This window comes from Scardinius erythrophthalmus (genome assembly GCF_964197995.2).
Source record: "Scardinius erythrophthalmus genome assembly, chromosome: 21".
Classification (NCBI taxonomy): Eukaryota; Metazoa; Chordata; class Actinopteri; order Cypriniformes; family Leuciscidae; genus Scardinius; species Scardinius erythrophthalmus.
The window spans coordinates 260,001-283,440 of NC_138241.1; the positions used below are offsets into that span (position 1 = coordinate 260,001).

Genomic DNA, 23,440 nt, shown 5'->3' on the forward strand with positions numbered 1-23,440 from the left:
TGAATTAGATTAAGTACACTTTCTGCTTGAACTTACATTGTTTTTCCGTCCATGTTACATACGTTAAATTTGACATCAACTCAACTTTGATCAAAGTTTACTAGTTTACCATTGCCAGATTTATCCTGCCTTTCACACAGCTGTACCCCAGGTTTTCTCAGGATGTTAACCTGAGGACAATGGCTTTCTCCATGAAGATTGATTTTTGCAGGCTGTTGTCCTTGCAGTTAGCCCTAAACTGTGGAATCGCCCATCACTGTTTCCTAAAGAGCTGCTTTATGGATGAAATGAACTCTTTGCATAAGAGTCTGAACATCACTGAGTCTGAAAATCACTGAGTCTGATCATCACCGAGTCTGAACAACACCGAGTCTGAACATCACTGACTCTGAAAATCACTGAGTCTGATCATCACTGAGTCTGAACATCACTGAGTCTGAAAATCACTGAGTCTGATCATCACAGAGTCTGAACAACACTGAGTCTGAAAATCACTGAGTCTGATCATCACCGAGTCTGAACAACACAGAGTCTGAAAATCACTGAGTCTGAACATCACTGAGTCTGAACATCACTGAGTCTGAAAATCACTGAGTCTGATCATCACCGAGTCTGAACAACACCGAGTCTGAACAACATCGAGTCTGAACAACACCGAGTCTGAACAACACCGAGTCTGAACAACACCGAGTCTGAACAACACCGAGTCTGAACAACACCGAGTCTGATCAACACCGAGTCTGAACAACACCGAGTCTGAACAACACCGAGTCTGAACAACACCGAGTCTGAACAACACCGAGTCTGAACAACATCGAGTCTGAACAACACTGAGTCTGACCAACACTGAGTCTGATCAACACCGAGTCTGAACATCACTGAGTCTGATCATCACTGAGTCTGATCATCACTGAGTCTGAACAACACCGAGTCTGAACAACACCGAGTCTGAACAACACCGAGTCTGAACAACACCGAGTCTGAACAACATCGAGTCTGAACAACACCGAGTCTGAACAACACCGAGTCTGAACAACACCGAGTCTGAACAACACCGAGTCTGAACAACATCGAGTCTGAACAACACCGAGTCTGAACAACACCGAGTCTGAACAACACCGAGTCTGAACAACACCGAGTCTGAACAACACCGAGTCTGAACAACACCGAGTCTGAACAACATCGAGTCTGAACAACACCGAGTCTGAACAACACCGAGTCTGAACAACACCGAGTCTGAACAACACCGAGTCTGAACAACACCGAGTCTGAACAACACCGAGTCTGAACAACATCGAGTCTGAACAACACTGAGTCTGACCAACACTGAGTCTGATCAACACCGAGTCTGATCAACACCGAGTCTGAACAACACCGAGTCTGAACAACACCGAGTCTGATCAACACAGAGTCTGATCAACACCGAGTCTGATCAACACCGAGTCTGATCAACACCGAGTCTGATCAACACAGAGTCTGATCAACACAGAGTCTGATCAACACAGAGTCTGATCAACACTGAGTCTGATAAACACTGAGTCTGATCAACACTGAGTCTGATCAACACAGAGTCTGATAAACACTGAGTCTGATCAACACTGAGTCTGAACAACACAGAGTCTGATCAACACTGAGTCTGATCATTGAGTCTGAACATCACTGAGTCTGAAAATCACTGAGTCTGATCAACACTGAGTCTGATCATCACTGAGTCTGAACAACACCGAGTCTGAACAACATCGAGTCTGAACAACACCGAGTCTGAACAACACCGAGTCTGAACAACACCGAGTCTGAACAACACCGAGTCTGAACAACACCGAGTCTGAACAACACCGAGTCTGAACAACACCGAGTCTGAACAACACCGAGTCTGAACAACACCGAGTCTGAACAACACCGAGTCTGAACAACACCGAGTCTGATCAACACCGAGTCTGAACAACACCGAGTCTGAACAACATCGAGTCTGAACAACACCGAGTCTGAACAACACCGAGTCTGAACAACACCGAGTCTGAACAACACCGAGTCTGAACAACACCGAGTCTGAACAACATCGAGTCTGAACAACACTGAGTCTGAACAACACTGAGTCTGATCAACACCGAGTCTGAACAACACAGAGTCTGAACATCACTGAGTCTGATCATCACTGAGTCTGATCATCACTGAGTCTGAACAACACCGAGTCTGAACAACACCGAGTCTGAACAACACCGAGTCTGAACAACACCGAGTCTGAACAACATCGAGTCTGAACAACACCGAGTCTGAACAACACCGAGTCTGAACAACACCGAGTCTGAACAACACCGAGTCTGAACAACATCGAGTCTGAACACCGAGTCTGAACAACACCGAGTCTGAACAACACCGAGTCTGAACAACACCGAGTCTGAACAACATCGAGTCTGAACAACACCGAGTCTGAACAACACCGAGTCTGAACAACACCGAGTCTGAACAACACCGAGTCTGAACAACATCGAGTCTGAACAACACTGAGTCTGACCAACACTGAGTCTGATCAACACCGAGTCTGATCAACACCGAGTCTGAACAACACCGAGTCTGAACAACACCGAGTCTGATCAACACAGAGTCTGATCAACACCGAGTCTGATCAACACCGAGTCTGATCAACACCGAGTCTGATCAACACAGAGTCTGATCAACACAGAGTCTGATCAACACAGAGTCTGATCAACACAGAGTCTGATCAACACAGAGTCTGATCAACACTGAGTCTGATCAACACTGAGTCTGAACAACACTGAGTCTGATAAACACTGACTCTGATCAACACTGAGTCTGATCAACACAGAGTCTGATAAACACTGAGTCTGATCAACACTGAGTCTGAACAACACAGAGTCTGATCAACACTGAGTCTGATCATTGAGTCTGAACATCACTGAGTCTGAAAATCACTGAGTCTGATCAACACTGAGTCTGATCATCACTGAGTCTGAACACAGAGTCTGATCAACACCGAGTCTGAACAACACTGAGTCTGATCATTGAGTCTGAACATCACTGAGTCTGAACAACACAGACTCTGATCAACACTGAGTCTGATCAACAGTGAGTCTGATCAACAGTGAGTCTGATCAACACAGAGTCTGATCAACAGTGAGTCTGATCATCACTGAGTCTGATCAACACCGAGTCTGATCAACAGTGAGTCTGATCATCACTGAGTCTGAACAACACAGAGTCTGATCAACACTGAGTCTGATCAACAGTGAGTCTGATCAACAGTGAGTCTGATCAACACAGAGTCTGATCAACACCGAGTCTGATCAACACCGAGTCTGATTAACACCGAGTCTGAACAACACAGAGTCTGATCATCACTGAGTCTGATCAACACCGAGTCTGAACAACACAGAGTCTGATCATCACTGAGTCTGATCATCACTGAGTCTGAACATCACTGAGTCTGATCATCACTGAGTCTGATCATTGAGTCTGAACATCACTGAGTCTGATCATCACTGAGTCTGAACAACACAGAGTCTGATCAACACTGAGTCTGATCATCGAGTCTGAACAACACAGAGTCTGATCAACACTGAGTCTGATCAACACCGAGTCTGATCAACACCGAGTCTGATCAACACAGAGTCTGATCAACACAGAGTCTGATCAACACTGAGTCTGAACATCACTGAGTCTGATCATTGAGTCTGAACATCACTGAGTCTGATCATTGAGTCTGAACATCACTGAGTCTGATCATTGAGTCTGAACATCACTGAGTCTGAAAATCACTGAGTCTGATCAACACTGAGTCTGATCATCACTGAGTCTGATCATCACTGAGTCTGAACAACACTGAGTCTGAACACTGAGTCTGATCATCACTGAGTCTGATCATCACTGAGTCTGAACAACACTGAGTCTGATCAACACTGAGTCTGATCATCACTGAGTCTGAACATCACTGAGTCTGATCAACACTGAGTCTGATCAACACTGAGTCTGATCATCACTGAGTCTGATCATCACTGAGTCTGAACAACACTGAGTCTGATCAACACTGAGTCTGATCATCATTGAGTCTGAACATAACTGAGTCTGATCAACACTGAGTCTGATCATCATTGAGTCTGATCAACACTGAGTCTGATCAACACTGAGTCTGATCATCATTGAGTCTGAACATCACTGAGTCTGAAAATCACTGAGTCTGATCAACACTGAGTCTGATCATCACTGAGTCTGATCATCACTGAGTCTGAACAACACCGAGTCTGATCAACACCGAGTCTGATCAACACCGAGTCTGATCAACACTGAGTCTGAACATCACTGAGTCTGATCAACACCGAGTCTGAACAACACAGAGTCTGATCAAAACTGAGTCTGATCATCACTGAGTCTGAACAACACTGAGTCTGATCATTGAGTCTGAACATCACTGAGTCTGAAAATCACTGAGTCTGAACAACACAGAGTCTGATCATCACTGAGTCTGAACAACACTGAGTCTGATCATCACTGAGTCTAAACAACAGAGTCTGATCATCACTGAGTCTGAACACCGAGTCTGAACAACACAGAGTCTGATCATCACTGAGTCTGATCATCACTGAGTCTGAACAACACTGAGTCTGATCATTGAGTCTGAACATCACTGAGTCTGAAAATCACTGAGTCTGAACAACACAGAGTCTGATCATCACTGAGTCTGAACAACACTGAGTCTGATCATCACTGAGTCTGATCATCACTGAGTCTGAACAACACCGAGTCTGATCATCACTGAGTCTGATCATCACTGAGTCTGAACAACACCGAGTCTGAACAACACTGAGTCTGAACAACACAGAGTCTGATCATCACTGAGTCTGATCATCACTGAGTCTGATCATCACTGAGTCTGAACATCACTGAGTCTGAACAACACTGAGTCTGATCATCACTGAGTCTGAACATCACTGAGTCTGAACAACACAGAGTCTGATCAACACTGAGTCTGATCATCACTGAGTCTGATCATCACTGAGTCTGAACAACACTGAGTCTGATCATCATTGAGTCTGATCATCACTGAGTCTGATCATCACTGAGTCTGAACAACACTGAGTCTGATCAACACTGAGTCTGATCATCACTGAATCTGAACAACACTGAGTCTGATCAACACTGAGTCTGATCATCACTGAGTCTGATCAACAGTGAGTCTGATCAACACTGAGTCTGATCATCACTGAGTCTGATCATCATTGAGTCTGAACAACACAGAGTCTGATCAACACTGAGTCTGATCAACACCGAGTCTGATCAACACCGAGTCTGATCAACACCGAGTCTGATCAACACAGAGTCTGATCAACACAGAGTCTGATCATCACTGAGTCTGATCAACACCGAGTCTGAACAACACAGAGTCTGATCATCACTGAGTCTGATCATCACTGAGTCTGAACATCACTGAGTCTGAACAACACTGAGTCTGATCATCACTGAGTCTGAACAACAATGAGTCTGAACAACACAGAGTCTGATCAACACTGAGTCTGATCAACACTGAGTCTGATCATCACTGAGTCTGAACAACACTGAGTCTGATCAACACTGAGTCTGATCATCACTGAGTCTGAACAACACTGAGTCTGAACAACACAGAGTCTGATCAACACTGAGTCTGAACATCACTGAGTCTGATCATTGAGTCTGAACATCACTGAGTCTGAACATCACTGAGTCTGATCAACACCGAGTCTGAACAACAGAGTCTGATCATCACTGAGTCTGAACAACACCGAGTCTGAACAACACAGAGTCTGATCATCACTGAGTCTGATCATCACTGAGTCTGAACACTGAGTCTGATCATTGAGTCTGAACATCACTGAGTCTGAAAATCACTGAGTCTGAACAACACAGAGTCTGATCATCACTGAGTCTGAACAACACTGAGTCTGATCATCACTGAGTCTGATCATCACTGAGTCTGAACAACACCGAGTCTGATCATCACTGAGTCTGATCATCACTGAGTCTGAACAACACCGAGTCTGAACAACACAGAGTCTGAACAACACAGAGTCTGATCATCACTGAGTCTGATCATCACTGAGTCTGAACATCACTGAGTCTGAACAACACTGAGTCTGATCATCACTGAGTCTGAACATCACTGAGTCTGAACAACACTGAGTCTGATCAACACTGAGTCTGATCATCACTGAGTCTGATCATCACTGAGTCTGAAAAACACTGAGTCTGATCATCACTGAGTCTGATCATCACTGAGTCTGATCATCACTGAGTCTGAACAACACTGAGTCTGATCAACACTGAGTCTGATCATCACTGAATCTGAACAACACAGGGTCTGATCAACACGGAGTCTGATCATCACTGAGTCTGATCAACAGTGAGTCTGATCAACACTGAGTCTGATCATCACTGAGTCTGATCATCATTGAGTCTGAACAACACAGAGTCTGATCAACACTGAGTCTGATCAACACCGAGTCAGATCAACACCGAGTCTGATCAACACAGAGTCTGATCAACACAGAGTCTGATCATCACTGAGTCTGATCAACACCGAGTCTGAACAACACAGAGTCTGATCATCACTGAGTCTGATCATCACTGAGTCTGAACATCACTGAGTCTGAACAACACTGAGTCTGATCATCACTGAGTCTGAACAACACTGAGTCTGAACAACACAGAGTCTGATCAACACTGAGTCTGATCAACACTGAGTCTGATCATCACTGAGTCTGAACAACACTGAGTCTGATCAACACTGAGTCTGATCATCACTGAGTCTGAACAACACTGAGTCTGAACAACAGAGTCTGATCAACACTGAGTCGATCATCACTGAGTCTGAACAACACTGAGTCTGAACAACACTGAGTCTGAACAACACAGAGTCTGAACATCACTGAGTCTGATCATTGAGTCTGAACATCACTGAGTCTGAAAATCACTGAGTCTGATCAACACTGAGTCTGATCATCACTGAGTCTGATCATCACTGAGTCTGAACAACACCGAGTCTGATCAACACAGAGTCTGATCAACACCGAGTCTGATCAACACCGAGTCTGATCAACACCGAGTCTGATCAACACTGAGTCTGAACATCACTGAGTCTGATCAACACCGAGTCTGAACAACACAGAGTCTGATCAACACTGAGTCTGATCATCACTGAGTCTGATCAACACCGAGTCTGAACAACAGAGTCTGATCATCACTGAGTCTGAACAACACCGAGTCTGAACAACACAGAGTCTGATCATCACTGAGTCTGATCATCACTGAGTCTGAACAACACCGAGTCTGATCATCAATGAGTCTGATCATCACTGAGTCTGATCATCACTGAGTCTGAACAACACCGAGTCTGAACAACACAGAGTCTGAACAACACAGAGTCTGATCATCACTGAGTCTGATCATCACAGAGTCTGAACATCACAGAGTCTGAACATCACTGAGTCTGAACAACACTGAGTCTGATCAACACTGAGTCTGATCATCACTGAGTCTGAACAACACTGAGTCTGATCATCACTGAGTCTGATCATCACTGAGTCTGAACAACACTGAGTCTGATCATCATTGAGTCTGATCATCACTGAGTCTGATCATCACTGAGTCTGAACAACACTGAGTCTGATCAACACTGAGTCTGATCATCACTGAATCTGAACAACACTGAGTCTGATCAACACTGAGTCTGATCATCACTGAGTCTGATCAACAGTGAGTCTGATCAACACTGAGTCTGATCATCACTGAGTCTGATCATCATTGAGTCTGAACAACACAGAGTCTGATCAACACTGAGTCTGATCAACACCGAGTCTGATCAACACCGAGTCTGATCAACACCGAGTCTGATCAACACAGAGTCTGATCATCACTGAGTCTGATCAACACCGAGTCTGAACAACACAGAGTCTGATCATCACTGAGTCTGATCATCACTGAGTCTGAACATCACTGAGTCTGAACAACACTGAGTCTGATCATCACTGAGTCTGAACAACAATGAGTCTGAACAACACAGAGTCTGATCAACACTGAGTCTGATCAACACTGAGTCTGATCATCACTGAGTCTGAACAACACTGAGTCTGATCAACACTGAGTCTGATCATCACTGAGTCTGAACAACACTGAGTCTGAACAACACAGAGTCTGATCAACACTGAGTCTGAACATCACTGAGTCTGATCATTGAGTCTGAACATCACTGAGTCTGAACATCACTGAGTCTGATCAACACCGAGTCTGAACAACAGAGTCTGATCATCACTGAGTCTGAACAACACCGAGTCTGAACAACACAGAGTCTGATCATCACTGAGTCTGATCATCACTGAGTCTGAACACTGAGTCTGATCATTGAGTCTGAACATCACTGAGTCTGAAAATCACTGAGTCTGAACAACACAGAGTCTGATCATCACTGAGTCTGAACAACACTGAGTCTGATCATCACTGAGTCTGATCATCACTGAGTCTGAACAACACCGAGTCTGATCATCACTGAGTCTGATCATCACTGAGTCTGAACAACACCGAGTCTGAACAACACCGAGTCTGAACAACACAGAGTCTGATCATCACTGAGTCTGATCATCACTGAGTCTGAACATCACTGAGTCTGAACAACACTGAGTCTGATCATCACTGAGTCTGAACATCACTGAGTCTGAACAACACTGAGTCTGATCAACACTGAGTCTGATCATCACTGAGTCTGATCATCACTGAGTCTGAAAAACACTGAGTCTGATCATCACTGAGTCTGATCATCACTGAGTCTGATCATCACTGAGTCTGATCATCACTGAGTCTGAACAACACTGAGTCTGATCAACACTGAGTCTGATCATCACTGAATCTGAACAACACAGGGTCTGATCAACACGGAGTCTGATCATCACTGAGTCTGATCAACAGTGAGTCTGATCAACACTGAGTCTGATCATCACTGAGTCTGAACAACACCGAGTCTGATCATCACTGAGTCTGATCATCACTGAGTCTGAACAACACCGAGTCTGAACAACACCGAGTCTGAACAACACAGAGTCTGATCATCACTGAGTCTGATCATCACTGAGTCTGAACATCACTGAGTCTGAACAACACTGAGTCTGATCATCACTGAGTCTGAACATCACTGAGTCTGATCATCACAGAGTCTGAACATCACAGAGTCTGAACATCACTGAGTCTGAACAACACTGAGTCTGATCAACACTGAGTCTGATCATCACTGAGTCTGAACAACACTGAGTCTGATCATCACTGAGTCTGATCATCACTGAGTCTGAACAACACTGAGTCTGATCATCATTGAGTCTGATCATCACTGAGTCTGATCATCACTGAGTCTGAACAACACTGAGTCTGATCAACACTGAGTCTGATCATCACTGAATCTGAACAACACTGAGTCTGATCAACACTGAGTCTGATCATCACTGAGTCTGATCAACAGTGAGTCTGATCAACACTGAGTCTGATCATCACTGAGTCTGATCATCATTGAGTCTGAACAACACAGAGTCTGATCAACACTGAGTCTGATCAACACCGAGTCTGATCAACACCGAGTCTGATCAACACCGAGTCTGATCAACACAGAGTCTGATCATCACTGAGTCTGATCAACACCGAGTCTGAACAACACAGAGTCTGATCATCACTGAGTCTGATCATCACTGAGTCTGAACATCACTGAGTCTGAACAACACTGAGTCTGATCATCACTGAGTCTGAACAACAATGAGTCTGAACAACACAGAGTCTGATCAACACTGAGTCTGATCAACACTGAGTCTGATCATCACTGAGTCTGAACAACACTGAGTCTGATCAACACTGAGTCTGATCATCACTGAGTCTGAACAACACTGAGTCTGAACAACACAGAGTCTGATCAACACTGAGTCTGAACATCACTGAGTCTGATCATTGAGTCTGAACATCACTGAGTCTGAACATCACTGAGTCTGATCAACACCGAGTCTGAACAACAGAGTCTGATCATCACTGAGTCTGAACAACACCGAGTCTGAACAACACAGAGTCTGATCATCACTGAGTCTGATCATCACTGAGTCTGAACACTGAGTCTGATCATTGAGTCTGAACATCACTGAGTCTGAAAATCACTGAGTCTGAACAACACAGAGTCTGATCATCACTGAGTCTGAACAACACTGAGTCTGATCATCACTGAGTCTGATCATCACTGAGTCTGAACAACACCGAGTCTGATCATCACTGAGTCTGATCATCACTGAGTCTGAACAACACCGAGTCTGAACAACACCGAGTCTGAACAACACAGAGTCTGATCATCACTGAGTCTGATCATCACTGAGTCTGAACATCACTGAGTCTGAACAACACTGAGTCTGATCATCACTGAGTCTGAACATCACTGAGTCTGAACAACACTGAGTCTGATCAACACTGAGTCTGATCATCACTGAGTCTGATCATCACTGAGTCTGAAAAACACTGAGTCTGATCATCACTGAGTCTGATCATCACTGAGTCTGATCATCACTGAGTCTGATCATCACTGAGTCTGAACAACACTGAGTCTGATCAACACTGAGTCTGATCATCACTGAATCTGAACAACACAGGGTCTGATCAACACGGAGTCTGATCATCACTGAGTCTGATCAACAGTGAGTCTGATCAACACTGAGTCTGATCATCACTGAGTCTGATCATCATTGAGTCTGAACAACACAGAGTCTGATCAACACTGAGTCTGATCAACACCGAGTCAGATCAACACCGAGTCTGATCAACACAGAGTCTGATCATCACTGAGTCTGATCAACACCGAGTCTGAACAACACAGAGTCTGATCATCACTGAGTCTGATCATCACTGAGTCTGAACATCACTGAGTCTGAACAACACTGAGTCTGATCATCACTGAGTCTGAACAACACTGAGTCTGAACAACACAGAGTCTGATCAACACTGAGTCTGATCAACACTGAGTCTGATCATCACTGAGTCTGAACAACACTGAGTCTGATCAACACTGAGTCTGATCATCACTGAGTCTGAACAACACTGAGTCTGAACAACAGAGTCTGATCAACACTGAGTCGATCATCACTGAGTCTGAACAACACTGAGTCTGAACAACACTGAGTCTGAACAACACAGAGTCTGAACATCACTGAGTCTGATCATTGAGTCTGAACATCACTGAGTCTGAAAATCACTGAGTCTGATCAACACTGAGTCTGATCATCACTGAGTCTGATCATCACTGAGTCTGAACAACACCGAGTCTGATCAACACAGAGTCTGATCAACACCGAGTCTGATCAACACCGAGTCTGATCAACACCGAGTCTGATCAACACTGAGTCTGAACATCACTGAGTCTGATCAACACCGAGTCTGAACAACACAGAGTCTGATCAACACTGAGTCTGATCATCACTGAGTCTGATCAACACCGAGTCTGAACAACAGAGTCTGATCATCACTGAGTCTGAACAACACCGAGTCTGAACAACACAGAGTCTGATCATCACTGAGTCTGATCATCACTGAGTCTGAACAACACCGAGTCTGATCATCAATGAGTCTGATCATCACTGAGTCTGATCATCACTGAGTCTGAACAACACCGAGTCTGAACAACACAGAGTCTGAACAACACAGAGTCTGATCATCACTGAGTCTGATCATCACAGAGTCTGAACATCACAGAGTCTGAACATCACTGAGTCTGAACAACACTGAGTCTGATCAACACTGAGTCTGATCATCACTGAGTCTGATCATCACTGAGTCTGATCATCACAGAGTCTGAACAACACTGAGTCTGATCATCACTGAGTCTGATCATCACTGAGTCTGAACAACACTGAGTCTGATCATCACTGAGTCTGATCATCACTGAGTCTGATCATCACTGAGTCTGAACAACACTGAGTCTGATCAACACTGAGTCTGATCATCACTGAATCTGAACAACACTGAGTCTGATCAACACTGAGTCTGATCATCACTGAGTCTGATCAACACTGAGTCTGATCAACACTTACTCAACACTGTGTTCATTATCACTTTGTAACAAACATCTGAAGCATGAGGAGTCTGACCTTGGAGGCTAGCTTGAGCGTGTCAATCTCGTCGCGCTGCTTGCTGAGCGTGTCGTTCATGCTGCACAGGTGGTCGCTCATCATGCTCAGCTGATCTTCATAGCTCCTCTTCGTGGTGCTGAGCTCATCCTGATCAACACACCAAAAGAGACACGTCACCAAAACCACAGACTTCAGAAGGACTGACTTAGCCAAGCATGTCTGCTAGTACCTGTAGGCGAGTGATGTTCTGATTAGCCAGCTTCAGTTCCTCAGTCAAAGTCTCACGTGATTTTTCTGCAATGGTGAGACGTTTGGCAACAGCTCGGCACTGAGAGAGAAAACAATGACATGCAATGTAATGTAATTTCTGAGTTTTTCTGATATTTTTCCAGATATTTAAGCATTTTCCCATTATTGGTATCGGTTTTGTAATATCAGATTCACCGTTTTGAGAATTGCACGCAAGACCGCCATTAAACCACAGCGTCTGACGGGAGACGAGTCAACAACGGCGTTCAAATGTAAAATAACTCGCATCCCTTAATTATAAACTTTATTTAATATAACAGGCAATAATGCACAAATGAGATAAGCACACATATGATATGTTACATAAATGCTTATGTAATTTAAACTTGGCGCTAAAAAAATAGAGACGAACTCAGGGAGTAACGTAATCCACCAAGTCCTGTCTCAATAAAGACGTAACTTTACATGAATTAAATAAAAAGAATGCATGTTTGAAATAAAAGTGCTGAATTTGATTTTCTCTATGTTTCCTGCTCATCATTAGTCTCGTGAAGTCACGTTCATAGTGCCGTTCACTCACCGGGTCGATGTTTCAGCATGGCCACCGTATGCAGCTTTTAACACAACCCACTTTTTTAAAAACTCCTTAAATTATATGGGCGTTGAGGACTGAGAGCGTTGAGGACTGAGCGTGTTGAGGACTGTGGTGTGTTGAGTACTGTGGTGTGTTGAGTACTGTGAGTGTTGAGTACTGTGGTGTGTTGAGTAATGTAGTGTGTTGAGTACTGTAGTGTGTTGAGTGCTGAGCGTGTTGAGTACTGAGCGTGTTGAGTATTGAGCGTGTTGAGTACTGTAGTGTGTTGAGTACTGAGCGTGTTGAGTACTGTAGTGTGTTGAGTACTGAGAGTGTTGAGTACTGAGAGTGTTGAGTACTGAGTGTGTTGAGTACTGTTGTGTGTTGAGTACTGTAGTGTGTTGAGCACTGTAGGGTGTTGAGTGCTTTAGTGCGTTGAGCACTGAGAGTGTTGAGTACTGTGGTGTGTTTAGTAATGTAGTGTGTTGAGTACTGTAGTGTGTCGAGTACTGTAGTGTGTTGAATACTGAGCGTGTTGAGTATTGAGCGTGTTGAGTACTGTAGTGTGTTGAGTACTGAGAGTGTTGAGTACTGAGCGTGTTGAGTACTGTAGTGTGTTGAGTACTGAGAGTGTTGAGTACTGAGCGTGTTGAGTACTGTAGTGTGTTGAGTATTGAGCGTGTTGAGTACTGTAGTGTGTTGAGTACTGTAGTGTGTTGAGTACTGAGCGTGTTGAGTACTGAGCGTGTTGAGTATTGGGGTGTACTGGGGTGCGTTGAGTACTGGGGTGTGTTGAGTACTGGGGTGTGTTGAGTACTGGGGTGTACTGGGGTGTGTTGAGTACTGAGGTGCGTTGAGTATTGGGGTGTACTGGGGTGTGTTGAGTACTGGGGTGCGTTGAGTACTGGGTGTACTGGGGTGTGTTGAGTACTGTGGTGTGTTGAGTACTGGGGTGTGTTGAGTACTGGGGTGTGTTGAGTACTGGGGTGTACTGGGGTGCGTTGAGTACTGGGGTGCGTTGAGTACTGGGTGTACTGGGGTGTGTTGAGTACTGGGGTGTGTTGAGTACTGGGGTGTGTTGAGTATTGGGGTATACTGGGGTGCGTTGAGTACTGGGGTGTGTTGAGTACTGGGGTGTGTTGAGTACTGGGGTGTGTTGAGTACTGGGGTGTGTTGAGTATTGGGGTATACTGGGGTGTGTTGAGTACTGGGGTGCACTGAGTACTGGGGTGCACTGAGTACTGGGGTGCACTGAGTACTGGGGTGCACTGAGTACTGGGGTGCACTGAGTACTGGGGTGCACTGAGTACTGGGGTGCACTGAGTACTGTGGTGTGTTGAGTACTGGGGTGCGTTGAGTACTGGGGTGTGTTGAGTACTGGGGTGCACTGAGTACTGGGGTGCATTGAGTAATGTGGTGTGTTGAGTACTGACCTCAGCGTGGAAGTGGACGGCTTTGCTGTCACAGATCTGCAGTTGAGAAGTCAGATCTGAAACGCGGCTCATGTAATGAGTTTTGATCAGATGCTCACGAGATTCCTGATCTGCAGCCTATGGCACACAAACAACATCATCATCATCATCAACAACATGACATGAGCGGCTTCATTTAGCACCATGGTTTTAAATAGGCTGGAGAGATGATCCTGATATAGAATATGATGTATGAATCTGAATATGCAGATATGGTTATTTAAGAAAGTAAAACATAAATACATACACTTTCGCTGCAGGACGTGATGGTTAAAATGCCGACCTGATAATAGAGACAGATGATAAAAATATTACAGCTGCAACAAAACGTCAATAATATTTTTAGTTTTACACCCAATAATATATTTTTATCCAATATATATATATATAAATATATATATATATATATATAACAAAAATGTATAAAAACAAAATTCAGTTTAGAGTTATAATGTACAGTAAAAAAAATTTTTTTAATTAATTGAGACCTACTAATTTTTGAGACCTGCAGCAACAAAGAAATGGTAGACTTGACACTGTATGACAAATACATTTAAAACAATCAGTGTTTCCAGAGCTTTGCAAACATGTGAACCTGCTGATGCAGTTCCTGTGAATCCCTGAGCCGCACGCCTGAACGCTACTCAACTCTCACGCATCATGTCTGTGCATCACACAAGTAAGCCATTTAGCATTTTTAAAATGGTGTTAAAAATCGCATTCCCGAGATTCTGAACAGTGACGAGCGCGTCGGAACTGTGGTCCTGCACACGGGAGTGAACGACATCAGGCTGCGCCAGACGGAGGTTCTGAAGAAAGACTTCAGGAATCTGATCGATACGGTACGCAGCACATCGCCCGAAACAACGATTATTGTGTCAGGACCGCTTCCCACGTACCGACTAGGTCATGAAAAGTTTAGTAGACTATTCGCGCTAAATGAATGGTTAATGTCATGGTGCACTGAGCAGAAACTGCTCTTTGTAAATAATTGGAATCTGTTTTGGGAGCGTCCTAGGCTTTTCCGTGCCGATGGCTTACACCCAAACAGATTCGGAGTGGATCTTCTGTCGGATAACATCTCCAAAATGTTAAATACTGTTAGATGACTAGTTACCAAAAGTCCAAATCATAGTCTCTGCTGCACCAATTTAACTGATATAAATACTAGTGTAGAACATTGCATAGAAACTGTGTCTATTCCTCGTTTAGTGAGATCAAATAATAAATCTACTGCAGGATCTAGGAAAAATCTAATTGTTATTAAAACAGAAAATGTTGCTATTAGTAAACAAAAACAGTTTCTAAAGCTAGGTCTTCTAATCATTAGATCACTCACACCTAAGGCAGTTATTGTAAATGAAATAGTCACAGATGATAGCTTTGATGTACTTTGCCTTACTGAAACCTGGCTTAAACCAAATGATTATTTCGGTCTAAATGAGTCTACTCCAGCAGGATACTCCTATAAGCACGAGCCCCGTCTGAATGGTCGTGGCGGCGGTGTTGCAACAATCTATAGAGATATTCTCAATGTTACTCAGAAAACGGGCTATAAGTTTATTTCTTTTGAAGTACTTGTACTAAATGTTACGCTCTTAGATGTTCGAAAAACATCCCTATTATCTCTAGCCTTGGCTACCGTATATAGACCGCCTGGGCCTTACGCTGATTTCCTAAAAGAGTTTGCAGATTTTCTCTCAGATCTATTGGTCAATGTCGATAAAGCATTAATTGTTGGATATTTTAACATACACGTAGATAATCAAAATGATACGTTAGGGGCTGCGTTTACAGATTTATTAAATTCTTTTGGGGTCAAGCAAAACGTCACCGGACCAACTCATCGTCTTAATCATACACTCGATTTAATTATATCATATGGAACCGATCCAACCGATGTAGATATCATTCCACAAAGTGATGATGTCACTGACCATTATATGGTAACTTGCATATTACGTACTGCTGTAATATATCATGCTGCGCCGCGTTATCGATTAGGCAGAACAATCCTTCCATCCACCATAGATAATTTCTCAAATTGCTTATCTAATCTGTCTCAGCTGCTCAGTGAACCCAAACAAATAGATGAACTTGAGGAATTAACTAGCACTATGAGCACCATTCTCTCTGGAACACTGGATATTGTTGCACCCATTAGATTAAAAAAGGTCAGAGAGAAAATTAAAGCACCATGGTACAACAATACTACGCGTGTTCTAAAGAGAGAAACCCGTATTTTAGAGCATAAATGGAAACAAACTAATTTAGAGGTCTTTAGAATCGCATGGAAAGACAGTATGTCACGTTATAAAAAGGCCCTAAAAGCGGCCAGGGCTGAGCACCTCCGCAAGCTAATAGAAAATAACCAAAATAATCCAAGGTTTTTATTTAACACTGTGGCTAGACTAACAAATAAACAGACATCACCCGAACAAAATATCCCGTTACAGTTTAGTAGTAATGATTTCATGAACTTCTTCACTGAGAAAATAGAAAATATCAGAACCACAATTGTAAACGTTCAATCGCGCCTTATTATTCAGCCTCAATTATCACCCCGCAAGAACAATTACAGTGCTTTACAACTATAGAACAAAAAGTTGTGTCTGCCCAACTAGGCTCTTTCTTGCAAGAAAATGACACCTATGAAAAGTTTCAGTCTGGGTTCAGGCCGCACCATAGCACAGAAACTGCGCTCGTTAAAATCACAAATGATTTACTTTTAGCTTCTGACCAAGGCTGTATTCTCAATACTAGTTTTACTTGATCTTAGTCTTGCGTTCGACACTATAGATCACACAATACTCTTAGATCGACTACAAAATTATACTGGTGTTCAAGGACAAGCATTAAGCTGGTTCAGATCATACTTATCTGACCGCTACCATTTTGTCTATTTAAATGGAGAAAAATCGATCATAACTCCAGTAAACTATGGAGTGCCGCAGGGATCTGTGTTGGGCCCTCTATTATTCTCAATATATATGATGCCACTTGGAAATATTATAAGGAAACATGGAATTAGTTTCCATTGTTATGCTGATGACACTCAAATCTATATTTCATCACGGCCGGATGAAAACGCTGAATTATCCAAATTGACAGAGTGTGTTAAAGATATAAAAGATTGGATGATGCGTAATTTTCTTTTATTAAATCCAGACAAGACAGAGGTAATACTTATCGGTTCAAAAAAACGCCCACAAAACCTCTCACAATACAACTTTAACATCGTAGGATGTCCTGTTACTTCATCCTCTACAGTAAAAGACCTGGGTGTTATATTAGATTGCAACCTGTCTTTTGAAAATCATATTTCATATGTTACAAAAACAGCCTTTTTCCACCTTAGAAACATTGCTAAGCTACGTAATATCCTATGCGGTTTGTGCAGGTGAAGAGACGGGATTTCTCTTCCGTGTCGGCTTCGGAAAACGCGGTCGTGTGTAGCGTTCACTTCAGATCGGAGGATTATCGTCCCGGCGATATGATGGAGTTCAACATGGGATACCGAAGTAAGAACCGGGTGAGACTTAGAGCTGGTGCGGTTCCTTCAGTGCACGCATCTCCGGGTTCTCCCGCCGGATGTAGGCGCGAGCACAACATCAACTGGCAAACGCAATGTAAGCGGAACGAAACTGAGCTACTCGTTATTGTGTTTGTGTGGTGGACCGTTTATTCAAGACCGGGTCAGCAAGTGGACGGTGATTATCTTTCGAACTGTTTTGCTCAAGATTTGGATGTCTAATAATTTTCTGTCTTTAAATAGCTCTTAAACAGAAGTTATGCTCCTTGGCTCTCCTCATCAACTGCGAAAGGCTGGGTCTCTTACTCTATGTGTTGATGGTGTTGTCTTGGTGCAGCGCGAGTCTGATCAAGCAACACTGTAACTGCGAGATCCAGTAAATAAAGCATTTGAATTCGCCAATGAAGTAATAACATCGCTGCGAGATCTAGTGAGAAATATTCACATTTCTCCGTTATTAACGGATCAAACAGCACTGAAACCAGGAATAAACATTGTGCAATGAATGAATGAACTATCCAGTGTCCACAGATCAGCAACATTCACCATGGCTTTACTGTAGTAACACTAAATGCAACCATGGAAGTTTGGCATTTTCCACTAAGGCCCAGTATGCATCCACCTCCCTGCAACACTGACTTTCCTCAGCTATAAACATTGCATTTCCCACACAAGCACCTATGGAACAAAAAATGTATCAGGAATAAATATCTCTCTGTCTCTCGATGAGAATCCGTTAAGTTATATCACGTAACGTTAGTCTGGGCGGATATTAATGAGCATGACAAACGCCTGATCAAAGCTTAGTTTCTGTTATTGTAAGTTCCAATATGTTCTGTGTAACATTAATCCTGGCCTGTCCCTGCTCTCTTGGCAGCCTAGCAGGCTCATAATTGTATGGCTGTGGTCCGTCAACAATTTCCTCAGCGTCTGAAATGTCATTGCGATCCATTTTTTCCTCTTGTTTGAATCGACCGCTCTCCCTCGTGCTACGTCACGCCCATTTTCAGATGCGGAAGTAAAATTTTCTCACAAAAACGACTCCAGAAGCCACTGTAGCGTATTTATAATTTTTTTTTTAAAGAAAATCTAGTTCCTACATTATTTTTCTATACATTGACTTGTTGGGTCTTCTAACCTGCAAGATGCTCTTTAAAGTCACTAATGACTTACTATTAGCCTCCGACTCTGGCTCCATGTCTCTTCTCATTCTCTTTGATCTTAGTTCAGCCTTTGACACTATTGACCATGCACTGTTACTTAATCGTCTTGAAAATGTATTTGGTTTGTCAGAGACAGTTCTTGGCTGGTTCAAGTCCTACTTTACTGACCGATGTCAATTTGTTTTTATGGTCGGCTTTAGGTCCAAAGTTGGTTCTGTTCATACTGGCGTCCCACAGGGGTCAGTATTGGGTCCCTTACTTTTTAGTATGTATATCTATCCACTTGGTCAACTACTAAGATCTCTAGACCTTAACTATCACTTTTATGCTGATGATAGGCTGATAGATTTATTTCCATTCAAGACCGGGTCAGCAAGTGGACGTTGTGTATCTTTCGAACTGTTTTGCTCAAGATTTGGATGTCTAATAATTTTCTGTCTTTAAATAGCTCTTAAACAGAAGTTATGCTCCTTGGCTCTCCTCATCAACTGCGAAAGGCTGGGTCTCTTACTCTATGTGTTGATGGTGTTGTCTTGGAGTTTCAAAGCAAATCAAAAAATCTTGGTGTCATATTTGATGCCACACTGTCATTTGAGCCTTTTGTGCAGAATAGGGTTAAGACATCCTTTTTTATCGCCTCAGAAATATAGCACATTTACGTCCTATGTTGTCCTTCTCAGTTGCTGAGAGGTTGATAAAGTCTTACGTTTTTTCACGTGTTGACTACTGTAATGGGGTATCAAAAACCTCAATTGACAAACTTCAATATCTTCAAAATTCGGCTGCTAGAGTATTGTCTGGGGTCAGGGCTAGGGACCCTATTACCCCTGTCTTGGAGTCTTTGCACTGGCTACCTGTCAGGTACCGTACTGATTTTAAAATCCTTATGTTGACATATAAGGCTTTGCATAATCTGGCTCCTCAGTACTTGACTGATCTATTAATGCCTTACACACCACGTCGTAATCTGCGTTCCTCTCAGAGTGGTCTCTTGGTTGTTCCCAAGACACAGCTTCGTTCTAGAGGTGATAGAGCATTTTCTGCCTATGCTCCTAAGCTTTGGAATTCTCTCCTGGCCGACATTAGGGAAGCAAATACATTAGTTACTTTTAAATCTCTTCTCAAAACTTTCTATTTTAGGATTGCTTTTACTTGATTATTCATTTTTATTTGTTTATTTTTATATTAGTTTAGTATATGTAGTTTTCTCTGTTGTTATGTTTGCCTGTAAAGCGCTTTGAGAAAGCAAATTTTTATTTATATAAAATAAATTTATTATTATTATAATGACGTTACACTCGCCGCTCCCACACCGAGCATAGAGTGAGCCAACAATGGTACAGTCACATCCAATCTATAGTATCTGACAAAAGATGGCCAGCTCGCCGCAGCACATGTGTCTTGAATGACACCCCTGAACAGCGCCCAGGAGGGGCACATTCACCATCCACTGAGAGAGCCACTGACATGAAATAGGTCTCCCCTTGTAACTGTCAGCCCACAAGACAAAAAGCTGACTGCTCCTTCGAAACACACACGTGTGCAGTGTGCAGAGCTCGCACCGGGCACAGACAATGTAACCGCTCTTCCTCTGATGAAGAAAAAGGTGGTGGAAAGAACGCCAACAAATCTACAGATCTGTTTGCTCCTAATGTTTCTCTTAACTTAGGAACGAATGCCGGGTTAGTTTTCAGCGTAACTTTCGAGCCACCCGCTGCAAACTGCATAAAGGAAGAATGTACAGACAAAGCACGTAATTCACTCACTCGCTTTGCTGTAGTGAGAGCCAGTATTAAAACTGTCTTCAAAGAAAGACGCTGTAAATCAATACTCAGTAATGGTTCAAAAGGAGGCTGGGAGAGCGCGTCCAGAACCACCGATAAATCCCAGGGCGGGATCAGGGACTTTGTGACCGGAAGTAACCGTCTCGCCCCCCTCATAAATCGACATATCAAGGGGTGCTGGCTTATCGTTCCCGAATACTGCGCATGCACGCCAGCTCTCTGCTTGCGCAGTGAGTGTGCTCCTCTTCTCTTCGCTTACTGGCGGTGCGGTGGTGCCGCTCAGTGGTGAAGATAGGCATTGCAGTTTCAATGGGGAATTGCAGTTTCAATTGGGGGTGGGGGGGGCGGTCAATGACCACAATAGTCAGGGTAGCCCCTTTTTGACTGCAGTGTGAAATTCACGCGGGCAGGCTGATATGGTCTCGAACACCTCTCCCTCCTTCAAGTCACACTGTTGGCGCATAGCTGTGACAGTAGAGTCAAACATAGCCTTGGGGTCTAAGGGGCGTCCAGAAACTCCACTCTTTCTTTTTCAGAAAGGCCTGAGAGACTGAGCCATAACCCTCTTTCTCCCACTACAGCCAGACCCATACTTCTGCCTCAGCTCTGAAGCGCCCCACGTGATGTGTGGAGATTCAGATCTGCTATCACACAAATCTCCTCCCAGAGCGCGGTTGGGAGAGAGCGCCTGCATTCAGTATGCGGCCCATCTCCTCCAGTAGCTTTGCTGATTTACTGTCTTGTGTAGGGTCTTTTGATACTATTATGTCTTTGATACTATGTATTTTATGATATAACCAACAGTCAATGTAACCCCACCTATATCGTTTCTCCTATCTAATTAATCCTCTTTTAATGACTCACACTTTAGTGTACATTGCCTTCTCATAGAATGCAGTGTTTTTTTTAAATCTAAGTATAAATGGACACAAACAGCAAGGCCCATGTCTAACCACACTTGAGACAGAGTCATAAATCCTCATAAATATAGAGGGTTAGGTCGAGCCAACCCTGAGAGGTGGGACCTTTCTCAGGCTTTAAGTTGCCTCTACATAAGCCCTTCCCTCTCTTGGCCTTCTTGGTACGTTCGGGTTGCTGTCCTGCGTGGCCGCACCAGGCCACACGGCAGCAGGCCTTGGCCCTCAAGCAGCCATGTGCTCATGGAGAGAGAGAGAACTTTCAACCAGAACAGAGGAAAACCAACCAAGCCAGTTCATCACCATTTCTTCATTCAACACAGAAGAAATCTGTAATGAGGTTAGATGTTATGGGAAGAAGGAGATGGGAACCAGCAAACATTCGAACACACAATTTCAAATATCACAATATCACAATAAACAAATACAAAACGAAAGTAAAAGGCAGCTCTCTCAATCTCCACTGTCGTCGATCCTCCTTTTATGCTTCCGTTCCTCCGTGAGAGATACGAGACCAGTGAGTCGCGCTAGTGTTGTCAAAAATATCGATATTTCGATAAATATCGATACTGAAATATCTGAACGGTACCAATACTAATGTCCTGAAGTATCGATACTCCCATACTAGCCGAGCTGTCACTTTCACTTCTCTCCAAAGGCGTGTTGACAAACACCACACGTGACCGCACTCGTCTCATTCGCTCTGGTTAAATAGCAATAGTGAAGTGAATGGAAAGATGGCGAGTGCGGCACCCTCGCAACCGGCTTTGGTTGATAAAGAACACCGCGAGCGGGCATGTCGGAGAATAGCGCGGACACGTGTTAAAAACACACCGCAAGTGGGCATGTAGGAGAATAGCGCGGACACGTGTTAAAAACACACCGCGAGCGGGCATGTCGGAGAATAGCGCGGACACGTGTTAAAAACACACCGCGAGCGGGCATGTCGGAGAATAGCGCGGACACGTGTTAAGAACACACAGCGAGCGGGCATGTCGGAGAATAGCGCGGACACGTGTTAAGAACACACCGCGAGCGGGCATGTCGGAGAATAGCGCGGACACGTGTTAAAAACACACCGCAAGTGGGCATGTCGGAGAATAGCGCGGACACGTGTTAAAAACACACCGAAAGTGGGCATGTCGGAGAATAGCGCGGACACGTGTTAAAAACACACCGCAAGTGGGCATGTCGGAGAATAGCGCGGACACGTGTTAAAAACACACCGCAAGTGGGCATGTCGGAGAATAGCGCGGACACGTGTTAAAAACACACCGCAAGTGGGCATGTCGGAGAATAGCGCGGACACGTGTTAAAAACACACCGCAAGTGGGCATGTCGGAGAATAGCGCGGACACGTGTTAAAAACACACCGAAAGTGGGCATGTCGGAGAATAGCGCGGACACGTGTTAAAAACACACCGCAAGTGGGCATGTCGGAGAATAGCGCGGACACGCGTTAAAAACACACCGCGAGCGGGCATGTCGGAGAATAGCGCGGACACGTGTTAAAAACACACCGCGAGCGGGCATGTCGGAGAATAGCGCGGACACGTGTTAAAAACACACCGCGAGCGGGCATGTCGGAGAATAGCGCGGACACGTGTTAAAAACACACCGCGAG

At 43.9% G+C, this 23,440-nt stretch overlaps 1 protein-coding gene across 3 annotated transcripts in view; it reads right to left on the minus strand.

The window, feature by feature from the left end:
* Positions 1-23,440, minus strand: part of ppp1r21 (protein phosphatase 1, regulatory subunit 21) — an 86,516-nt gene that overhangs the window by 2,007 nt on the left and 61,069 nt on the right. For 2 of the 3 annotated variants that reach the window (XM_081351529.1, XM_081351527.1), the window contains 4 exons: positions 14,668-14,703; positions 14,382-14,498; positions 12,355-12,453; positions 12,144-12,272 (listed from right to left, as the gene is read on the minus strand). In XM_081351529.1, coding sequence (XP_081207655.1) covers positions 12,144-12,272; positions 12,355-12,453; positions 14,382-14,498; positions 14,668-14,703 — 381 coding nt within the window. The remainder of the gene's footprint in view (positions 1-12,143; positions 12,273-12,354; positions 12,454-14,381; positions 14,499-14,667; positions 14,704-23,440) is intronic. The other variant, XM_081351528.1, reaches the window with a different exon arrangement.